An 11408-nucleotide genomic window follows, 5' to 3' on the forward strand; every position below is an offset into this window, starting at 1 on the left:
TTGACTAGGTGGCAAGTGACAAAAGAATGGCAGTCTGCAACAATGGCCAGGACTAAGCCATTGTGTTAAACGTCAAACAAACACACGCAGAAACGTTTAAAGCAAGCCAGCATTTTTTGCTCCCGTTTTCTATATGTGCACATGAAAATGATGAATCCTCTCTTTAGATGTCTCTTGCCTTCTCTTTTTCATCATTCATTCAATTCATTTTGTCGTCTCTTTATCTGCCTCTCTTCCTGTCTTCTTCCTCTCCTTTTTTCTTTACCCCTCTCCTCCCCTCCTCCCGGTTTCTTGTGTACTCCACTTATCTGACTGTGTGTGGTACTCTCCTCTCACAGACCGGCCACTATCTTTTATTTATCGCTGCAGTGAACCATGGGAAGTTCCCCAAGCAGGAGGACTCGTACGCCTTCGAGGAGGACAGCAGCAGCGAGAGCCTGTCCCCCGACCAGCCCCTCAGTGACGAGTCCCAGGGCTCGGCCTGCCCGCTCTCCGAGACCAAGGGCAACGCGTCCCCCTCGTCCTCGTCCTCCCTCACCAGCCCGCCACAGGTGAGGTGTGCACACACGCACACACACACACACACACACACACACACACACACACATACTCACTCATAACACATAACAGAAACGTCTGATCTTGGATATTACGGCCACCTGAGTAAACATTTGCCTGACGCAAAGATACTTTTATGGTGTAGGCCTTTTAGTCCTGGCTCTAAATCGAGGGGCAGGGTTCCATTAAACTGGCTGGCGTCTGTTTAAATGTGACTGAAACAACTTCACAAGCTATGTAATAGAATTCAGCTGTGAAGGGATACTGGCCTTGATTATGTCGAGTTACCAGCGATTTGTCAAGTAGTGAATGAAGCCACTGTCCATGACATTTGGTATGAACAGTGGAGACCAGTGGTCTAAATGTTATCTCTTAGATGACTCTGCCCCCTGTGGTCGCTTGTGGAAGTGCAGCGTTCTGTTCAGACTCTTGAGAGACCGTTACCCAGTCTGTGACAGGTCTTTGGCAATGAGCCCACTCTTGAATGCCAGTCTCTCTCTCTCTCTCCCTCCACTTCTCTAAGTGGAAAGAGAGGGTACCAAGGGTATTTGTTTCTTACCTCCACCATGGCTCCAGGCATGACAAACCTTCACCCATGCTCTCATAAATGAGTCAGATGCCAGGAGACTCCATGTACTCACATGGAGCTTGGAGCCATGTGCCTGTGTCTGCCATACCCTCTACATCTCAGCTCACTCACCAAAGCAGACAAATCAATCATACTCAGGTTTTTTTTTTTATGTTCCTGAACAATATCTACTCCCCATAAATAATAAACTGCTACATTTTGGGAAAAACAAATGATTTACGTCAGACAAGATCCAATGAGATGAGATAAGCTGCAGACAGACAGGAAAGAATCCTGGTGTGATAACGCAAGTACGGTTGAATTTAAGGATCGACATTTTCTAAATTCTTGTGTTTCTTTTAGGGATCCCACAGTAGCGATGCTGTCAATCATGGCCAAGAGGAGAGTGCTCTAGAATCAAACAGCAAACAATCTACACCCCCAATTCCCGTCCCTGCCATAGTGAAGGTAAGAGGGCGCTTCTTTATATTTGATTTGACAAAACCATTTTCTTACACTCTGCTCTCATTTATTCCTTCTTCAGACTCCATAGGTATGTTTTTCCTCCACCAATTAATCTGTCCATCGTCCACCAATTAATTCAGTTGAATATGATTTATTTCCATTTCTCTGTCACTGATGAAGCCTCCCAAGACTTCAGACAAAAACCGCCACAAGAAGCCCAAAGACATCAAGCCCAAAGTGAAGAAGCTGAAGTACCACCAGTACATCCCGCCGGACCAGAAGGCGGAGAAGTCCCCTCCGCCCATGGACTCAGCCTACGCCCGTCTGCTCCAGCAGCAGCAGCTCTTCCTGCAGCTCCAGATCCTTAGCCAGCAGAAGCACCACCAGCAGCACCACCAGCAGCACCATCAGCAGCACGCCCAGTGCCCCCAGCAACAGCAGCACCAGCACCAGCCACAGCAGCACCAATCCCAGAGCTTCAGCTACCAGCCTTTGCACCAGCAGCAAGGCAACAGGTCAGACTCTACAAATGTTTATTTATTTAAGTTGCTCATTCATTATATTGGTGGGCTTACGTTTGAGGTTTATGCAATGTTAAAAAAAAGTACTATTAAGTTGAAGCCAAGTCCAAAAAATAGGTTTGAAACATTGACATTAACCATTAAAAATAAAGTGAGTCCTGATGGATAACTGTGGTGATATTGCCAGTCATATAGTTTGCTAAATAACAACATACAGAATAATTAATTCTCCATTTGTTCTTCTGAGAAGTTGTAAAATGCTGTAATAAGGTCTCTTAAAAACGGTGCTGATGTTCAAGTCCCTCTGTTCTGTTCTGTTCTCCAGTGAGCAGCTGTCGACGTGTAGCTCTAGCGCCCCCGCCAGTACAGTGAGCAGCTCGTCTTCGTCTCCAGTAAAGACCACCTACTGCAGCCCCACCACCGTCAACCCTGTCAAGCCCGGTCCGCTGCCGCCCAATCTGGATGACCTCAAAGTATGTGGCAGATAGATACTGAAATATTAGTTTATAGATATCGAATTAAAATATACAATATAGGAATGGATTTTGCCATGATAGATGACAATTTTTTTCAAATTTCAAGCTAGTTACAAGTTGTACAGTATGTATTTTAATCATTATTTTCTTGACAGATCTTGTAATTTGATTTTGTATTTTTGTTAGAAACCATCCATATCACACAGTGTTTCCCACTTAATTGAATTCCATTTGTGGTGGTTGGTTTGAAGAATTAACTTGAATACAACAGTTTTTAACAATTAGCACAGTGTGGTTATGATGCTAACCAGATTTAAGCACAATTTAGTACAACCTGGAAAATATGGTGGTCAATGTTGATATTGTGGTGGGCCGCCACAAATAAGTCAATGTATGAGAAACACTGTCACAGAATTTGAAAACCGAGACCAATATTTTCTGTTGTTGTGAAGTGACCATTTACAGAAAATGTGTATTTCCACATCCACATTGTTCCTTCAGGTGTCTGAACTGAGGCAGCAGCTGAGAATCCGGGGTCTCCCCGTATCAGGGACCAAGACCGCCCTCATCGAGAGGCTCCGGCCCTTCCGAGACCCCAGCTCTGGTTCGCCCTCGCAGCCCGGCGACATCACCACGGTGACCTTCCCCGTGACGCCCACCGGGTCGCTGTCCTCCTACCAGTCGCCAAGTTCGTCCAGCGCCATGTCGCACGGCGGCGGCTACTACCCGTTCTGCAGCACCAGCTCCACGCCGCCCATTTCGCCCGCCTCGTCCGACCTGTCGGTGAGCGGCTCTCTGCCGGACAGCTTCAGCGACGTCACCATGTCCTCGCCGCAGTTCGGCCTCCAGGCGTCTCCTGGCCATCTGAGCGCCGACGAGGGTTTGGCAGTCGGCCTCGGAGGAGGAGGAAACAACGGTAACGGTTGTCATGGCATTGGCAGTGGTGGTGCTGGTGGGGGTAAGGGAGGGTCGGGGCTAGACGCTGAGAAGGACAAGATGCTGGTGGAGAAGCAGAAGGTGATCGAGGAGCTCACCTGGAAGCTGCACCAGGAGCAGCGGCAGGTGGAGGAGCTGCGCATGCAGCTGCACAAGCGCAAGCGCGCCCACGGCATGCAGGACCAGACCCCTCCGCAGACAGCCGGGCAGCCTCCGCTGCCCCAGGGCCCGAGCACCCCACTGGGCCCCCACCACAACCAGCAGCAGCCGCCGCACGGCCTCAACCTGCACGCACCCCCCAACCCCAACCAGATGCAGCACTTCTACCCCAACGTGTCCGTCAAGCAGGAGCACGTGGCCTCCAGCTGCCCCCTGGCCTCCAAGGCTATGAAGAATGGCAGTGGCGCCGGCGGGCATCCCAACGGCGGGGGCAGCAGCTGCATAGAGGGCATTGGGCACTGTGGCATGATGGGAGCGCCGCCTCGCTGTCCAGAGGCGCCGCCCTCCCGGAGCCCCTCAGGCCTGTCCGCCTTCCTCAGCCCGCAGTGTTCGCCACAGGATTCGCCGGGCGCCAAGACGTCCGGCAGCCCCCAGCCCAACAGCCTGTCCTCGTCACCCAGCCACACGTACATGGTGCACCCCCACGCCATTGTCAGGGATGGCTGTGCCCACGCCCAGGCAAGCACCAGGCCGCGCAACATGCAGGTACACTTCCTTATGTACTGGCAAGCTGTATACTACAATGGGCAATGGATAATACTATTGATGGAAAAACAATAACATCCCTGGTAAAATGGTAAAAAAGTTACAATTAATGTCTGTGTATGTTTATAGCACAGACAAGACTTATAATAATAATAATATAATAATAATAAGCTTTATTTGTATAGCACCTTTCATACACAGAATGCAGCTCAAAGTGCTTTACATTTGGAGCATGTAACAGAATAATAGAGTCAGTCAGTCATTATCAATCACTTTCACTTAATTACGAGGGAAACAATATGTTTCACACTCCTGAGTTTGTAATAATTAATAGGGTATCTTGGTCTAGGTCAACCCATGTGTCTTTCTCATGTCTCACACAGATCCAGCAGAAGAATGTCGGTCAGTCTGTAAGCTGTCCCTACCCCCCTGACCAGAGGGGTCTGCAGGGCATATACTCCAGTCCCACTGAGATGGGTCTCAATGAAAGAGCCTCCAAAGCCAAGAGTCCCCACATGCAACCCAAGGTGTGTGATAATGACAGATTTATCTAGACAACTTTACTACATACTGTACGTAAATATGCAGAGAAATCAGCTCAAAAAGCTGAATTACTCAAGTATGTTGACTTGTCTCCATAGCACTATTGGGAGATTCACCAAATCGTGTGAGTTCAGGGCAGTCAACATTTCAGCAACAATGTAAAGTTTGACTTCAGGGACCACCAACCATACACATTATGTATCCATCGCAAACTACCTTTTATTATAATAACCCAACTCACAAAAATATCCCAGTCACATACATTCATCTCATCTCCTTCCCCAGCCCAACTTTCTCCTTCTCACCCCATTAAAAAAAAGACAGTCAGTCAGCTTCATCTCTTTCAGTCCTTCTCCTCCACCCATTAATATCTCGCCCCATCTATCTCCTCATGTAGATGGCAGTAATGCACTCTCCCCGGCACCCTGGCCCCAAGTGCCCCATCACCTCCACTGCCTTCTGTAGCTCAGAGCCCGCTGCTGCATCCAAGATTAAACAGCCCCCCTGCTATGAGGATGCAGTAAAGCAGGTAAAGCAGACCAGCCCCCACCCCTCTCACCTTGCACCTCCCAACCCCACCTTCTCGATACACCTCTTGGCGCTCCCAGCTAACCGCTACCTACTGTAGCCTTCACACCTCAGCTTCCAGCTGCTTCCACCAGCAACATGCTCAGGTTCACATAGTGTTTTAACTTAGCTCCACCGGTCCCTATGTTTCCCTTGCACCCTAACACAAGGTGCTGACCGGCTGTATGAGGATCATGCCATATGAGACTGAAACAGCGTGGATGGCTGTGTGGGTTGCTGCTGTGTACACTGCTGTCATAACAGCAGCATCTGCTAGACTGACTCTTTCAGATGTTGTGATAGCATAGTAGACTAAACAGCACACTTTTAATTGAAGTAGACTAAACAGTCCACATTCAATTTGAACAGAAAGTATGATCTGCTTCTCGACATGATCATATTTACTTGAACTCATATCGCAGGTCATCAATGTTGTTGTGGTACCTTGAAGTCGTACAGTTATTTGCTGAGTTGAAATATGCTGCGTGCTGGCACTAGAAATACAAATCTGCCTATGCCAAACATCTCAGCCACAGATGGCTTGAATGATTGAAGTGGAACCACCTTCTTGTGTTTCAGCAACTGACTCGAAGTCAACAGATGGACGAGATTCTGGACGTACTCATTGAAAGTGGAGGTGAGAGGCGTACATTTATATTCACATTTGCAACTCATATATCTGTTAAATAAGGAGAATTAGATTAACAAAAATGCTTTTGCAACGTGTAATTTCAGACGTACGTAATTGTAATATAGGTGTTGTTCTATGTCTTAATGGAAATTAATCACTGCCTTGAAACTGAAACCCGTCGTCGGAGCCTGACCTCCCACTGATAACCACCCTCAGTCACGAGGGCTGTATATCACCCTGTAATGAACTCCAGCCTTGGCCTGGACACAGTCATTAAATCCCCTGTGCTGTGTGCTATGTTCCCCTCCCTCCTTCCCTCTCCATCCCCTTCCCTTCCCCTCTCCTCGCCTTCCCTTTCTCTTCCAAGAAATGCCGGCTAACGCCAAGGACGAGAGGTCCTGTGTAACCAAAGTTGTGCCTCACCTTACAGTGTCAGCGGGCAGTGCCAGTGGCATCGCCGTGCACAAGTTCCACAGACACTATGGCGGCCACATGTCGCCCTCCCAGATGCCCTTTGAGCACGGCGTGAGCCACGGGGACTGCCACCTGGAGGCGCTGTTGAGCAGTTCCATGGGCCGGCAGGGCGACATCGTCCTGCTTAAGATCGGCAGCGAGGAGGGCCAGGGGGAGGAGGCGGGCGACGGCGGCGGAGGCTTTGCCGGCTCTCACCAAGACGACAAGATGCTCGGCAACCGCGACATGATGGACACCCCGTTGTCGCCGATGGCCACGAAGGTATCGCCCGTCCCCACAGATGGCCAGGGACTTGGGATGACGTTCGCTGAATCGCCGTGGGAGACCATGGAATGGCTGGATCTGACTCCACCTAGCTCGGCAACGGCTTTTAACACCATACCTCCGACTGGGCCGAGCATCTTCAACACAGAGTTCCTGGACGTGACCGACATCAACTTGAACTCAGCAATGGACTTGCACCTGGAGCACTGGTAATGTTTACCAAGGAACTGAGAGAGAGAGAGAGAGAAAAAGAGAGAGAGAGAGAGAGAGAGAGAGGAGAGACAGAACCTGCCCGACTCCGACAACCAGCCGACAAAAGCAACTTTACAGTTCCGTGCCTTGTGCGTCTGCGCCATTTGTCACTCTTTGACACCATTTTAGATATATCCTTACTTCTACGAGTGATTTTGGTCTTCTTTGGACAACACATGCGCACAGCCCATTCAACTTTTCTTTCCATTTTGGATGGATTCTTATCAAGTCAGTCCATTGAATGTAAAGGACAAATTCACCAATGTTGCCTTATCAAAACATACATTTGAGAGTAGTTTTGCAGTTGCTATGAATTTTGTCATGGTCCATTAAAACTTGAAAACCCTTATTTTGACTTCTGGGGTAATGATATGTTTGTATTACTGGAAACAAGAAGAATCTACAAACAGAATTGGACATAAGAGGAAAAAGCGAAATCATAAATGTTTCAACAATGAAGAATTTGTAAATATTTACACTGTATTATTCAGAGGACAAATATATACCTATCCATGTGTGTGGTGTTGGAAGGTACACAGTAGAGGACATAAAAGTTTTTATCATTTACTCCAATATTCTATTGTACATATGGGAATGTTCACATTGCACCTTGAGTAGTATAGAACTTATCACACATTAATTATTTTTGCATATATTGTTACTACAGCGTAAACCGTGCTATTCTGTGTGAGCATTTTATATCCCGTTTGCTGAAGTGTAGATTGGCAAATTTAGTGGTGAGGGGCTTTCAGTACATATCACCTTTCTATCACCAGATATACTTTGAGTCCTATTTTGGTACATAAATAATGATTACAGCAATGTTACCTTCAGTGTGCCTTTACTCACAACTGCTGGACAACTTCCTAGGGCTAATGTCAGCACACCATCATTACAAAATCACAGTGGAATTCTTAGAATTCTTAATTGGGCAGCTTAAAGCCCACCAGTCAAACTATGGGCCTACAAAATTGTGTTGTTGTATTCAAGCCTGGTTAAAAAAAATAGCTATGAGTTGTTAGTGGAAATCTTTTTAGCTTAATTTTGTATTTTAATTATTAACATGTCTTGGCCCAGTGTGCACTTCAGTTAGGTACCTCTTTTGCTACAGACTAGGCCATTGCCACTGTTGACACTAAGTGTATCTACATAAGCTTAAGGTAGAACAATGGCCAACTCACATTATTTCATTTTTCTATGTGTCCCTATTTCTTGGCCTTCAGACAGTTCTGCAGACGACACAGCTAGATGTGGCTAGAAGTGAACACATAATTCATTTTGATTCCTGAATTTTACACACTATTTTTGTTGGAACATTTTGATTTATTTTTCTAATGATTGACTGCAACATTTCTGAGTGATTGTGTATCTCACAGCAGCAACCTATATCTGCAAGTATCTATCTCACACATCTCGCAAGTCTATCCAGCAACTTTGATTCTCTCAGAATTACACATCTTCACATCTCATCACATCTAAATGTCATTTACCAAATCTAAATGTTTTGTACTTTACTCTATATATATACTGCTCAAAAAAATTAAGGGAACACTTACAGTTTTCCACAATTGTTAAAACACATTTTTTGAAACCTTCCACCCTTTTCTCCATTCTCAAACTACACAGAATGTCTGTCAGTTCTTGCAAAATAAAAAACTCGCCTCAAAAGTTTTACTTGTGCTCAGAACCAAACCGTGTCAGGGTACCGATCCAGTGTATGATTGAAGTGTTCCCTTAATTTTTTTGAGCAGTATATAGTAAGCCAACATGTCTTACACCAGTGACTACATCTTGGGATTGTACTATTACCAAATGTTATATTGTAGTATCTTTTTATTGTGAAAGTATGTGGACCTAACTGTCTATCAGTTTAACAATAGCTCAATTCTGAAATGTAGCCACATTTTCATCTGTATAAACCTGTATGCAAAGTTGCTGTTTGATGGTTGAAAGTCTCAGCTGTTTGATGTAATGTCTCCATTTCTGAGGCATTGAAGTCATAATTGCATGGTACAAAGTCACAATGCCATGTATATAAATGTGTACACTAGTGTACAAGGTCACTATTAGTATAGTGAAATTTATGTGAAATAGTCACAATTAACAACATGTCAGCTTGGCATGTCAAGATGTAGTTCATCTTTTCTTATGTGGCATGAATGGTCATTCATATAGCCATCCCCAATTTTAATATCCAAGGGTCTCACTCAAATATATTTATTTCAGTTTTTGTTTTTCCTTAAAATATTTATACATTTGGTAATTTATATGACATTCCTTTACGTCTCAATGGGATTCATGATATAAAAAAACACAGGTATCCAAGTACTACCATTTTAACCTTGCATTGTTTTAATATCATGGAATGTAAACAAAGTAACTTATGATTTACTTTTCTTTTTTTTCTAAAACGTGTCTTCTGTTTATACTATATCTCCCCAAAGTTTTTATGTATACAGAATTTACTACATAAAAAGAACCACTTAAAATGGGAACTTCCCCATTCTTACCAGCACTTGTGAATAACAAAATGTAATGTATATTTGACACAACCATTTTCCTTATATACAATTTAACTGTGAACTGTACTTTTGGTACCTTATCGCAATGTGTTGCCTATGTAATATGTGACACATATGGGACCTTTTAGCTTCAGTTAGATTTTTTTTTAAACAGTGAGATGTATGCCCAGAAATAGAGGTACGGAGTGGGGATGTTTAAGTCTTTTTTTACCTTTGGATTCGACCCACTAGAGGAAATAATTGGCTGATACAGATTATCTCGGCCTCTGTCTCATTGGCTATTTCCTTATTGGTGGTAACACAAATATAGCATACTGAAATTTTATTTGTTCATTACCGTGCACAGGAGAGTCCTGAAATGTTTTTCTCCTCAAGCTGTTCTGTGATATTACAATGTGAAGCCAGCTATAGTTAAAGTATCTGAGAGAAATATATGGCAGCTTGAACACTACAGTACAGTATCTTAACGTTACGGTCCCTAATATTCATCCATGAATTTAGCCAGGCAGTTTGCCACAAATGTCCGTTACATCAAACAATAGGAGGTTGTCTGATTAAGTTAAGACAAAATGATTAAGTGCATAAATCAAACTGTGAATCAACTTCAATGTAGATACAGTGGTCATTTAGGGGATGTATGCAACATTTTGCATTTTATTTCAATCTTTTTACATCTTTTTACATGGAGATGAAGTCACCTTAAATATAAACAAATGTTTTATTAATACCTAGTCTACAGTTGTTCAGTGACCAAAAAGTGAGGGGTCAGCTTACTCGGATATGTAATATTTACCATATTAAGTTTTCATTGTCAAATATATTTTACAAAAAAGATGCCCCTCACAGTAGGGTCCCCAATGCAATCATGACCAGCAACAAGAGTGTTAGAATATTTGCTCTATTTTTTCAAGGAAACACTATTATGGAAAGAAAAGAGGAAAATAACAGATTGGACTTGTTTACACCTTCTATCCCTAAATGATCCTTGTCAGAAAATGTCTGTGAATATGGAGGTTTAACTTGGCCAAATGCAGCTCACTTTGCTATTTTCTTTTCCCGTGTTTGTGTACTGCTGGAATATGACTTTAATCACACACTTTGCATACTTTGTTTATTATTACCCTGCTAGAAGTGTTGGGAGTTGATTAAGATTAAGAAAACCATTGTTGTTGCACATTTGTTCATCTTGGTGAAGCATGGAGGTTTGTGTTTGTTTGTCCCCCCCATGAAAATAAAAAAATGACAAAGAGCTTCCTTTTTGCTTGGCCACGGAACAGCTTTACAATGTAAACCGTCTCAGTATTTGTCTACACCACTGTAATATTAAAGAGGAAAAAAATAAATAAATGTAAACACGATAAAGTCCACATGTTTATCCTTGTTTTTGTCCAGTGTGTTTGTGTTTATCTTTTACATGACAACTCTTGGAAACGTAAAATATGTTTTTGCACTGAAAATTCCACCATTGACTGAACAAAAATTCCCTCTAGTTGCTTCAACATGACATCATTTTCAAATGTCAAGGTCAGTCTGAACCCTATAAAATGTGCAAGGTAAGACCCCCAAAGGAGTTAGACAGGAAGTTTAGATATGTCTTAACTAGATCCAATGCAGTTATAAATAACAGTGATGTTACGAGTTGAGAAGTTCATCCCTTACATGTTCCCTGCCACTAGTACAGTAGAGGAGTAAAGCATAAAGACAGAAATTAATATGTGCCTGCATTCTTCAGACATCACCTTTTTCATTTCAGAGTCAAACTGACCTAAAATCACACACAGTGAATTGATAAATGGTAGCAAGTAAATTTAATTCTCCAATATAAATGGCTCAATAGGTATCGATGTCCACACAGATTTATGCCTCTACAACTTTCTAGCGGAGTCAGACAACATTTTTGCAAGCAACTGTCTGGTGTATGGGTGT

General features: G+C 43.8%; 1 protein-coding gene across 14 annotated transcripts in view; it reads left to right on the forward strand.

Moving 5' to 3' along the window:
• The window catches only part of myocd (myocardin), a 92469-nt gene extending 81620 nt beyond the window's left edge, over positions 1–10849 (forward strand). For 11 of the 14 annotated variants that reach the window (XM_076298192.1, XM_076298200.1, XM_076298202.1 and 8 more), the window contains 9 exons: positions 370–551; positions 1490–1594; positions 1772–2106; positions 2438–2585; positions 3090–4229; positions 4613–4756; positions 5170–5301; positions 5919–5976; positions 6338–10849. In XM_076298192.1, the coding sequence (XP_076154307.1) occupies positions 370–551; positions 1490–1594; positions 1772–2106; positions 2438–2585; positions 3090–4229; positions 4613–4756; positions 5170–5301; positions 5919–5976; positions 6338–6921 (2828 nt within the window). In that variant the 3' untranslated portion in view covers positions 6922–10849. The remainder of the gene's footprint in view (positions 1–369; positions 552–1489; positions 1595–1771; positions 2107–2437; positions 2586–3089; positions 4230–4612; positions 4757–5169; positions 5302–5918; positions 5977–6337) is intronic. The other 3 variants (XM_076298196.1, XM_076298199.1, XM_076298201.1) reach the window with 3 other exon arrangements.
• The last annotated feature ends 559 nt before the right edge of the window (positions 10850–11408 follow it).

The sequence above is a fragment of the Alosa pseudoharengus genome, unplaced genomic scaffold, assembly GCF_046254945.1.
Source record: "Alosa pseudoharengus isolate Yale_2024_CS ecotype anadromous, Long Island Sound unplaced genomic scaffold, YU_APseudo_1.1 YU_APseudo_1.1_scf_21, whole genome shotgun sequence".
Lineage (NCBI taxonomy): Eukaryota > Metazoa > Chordata > Actinopteri > Clupeiformes > Clupeidae > Alosa > Alosa pseudoharengus.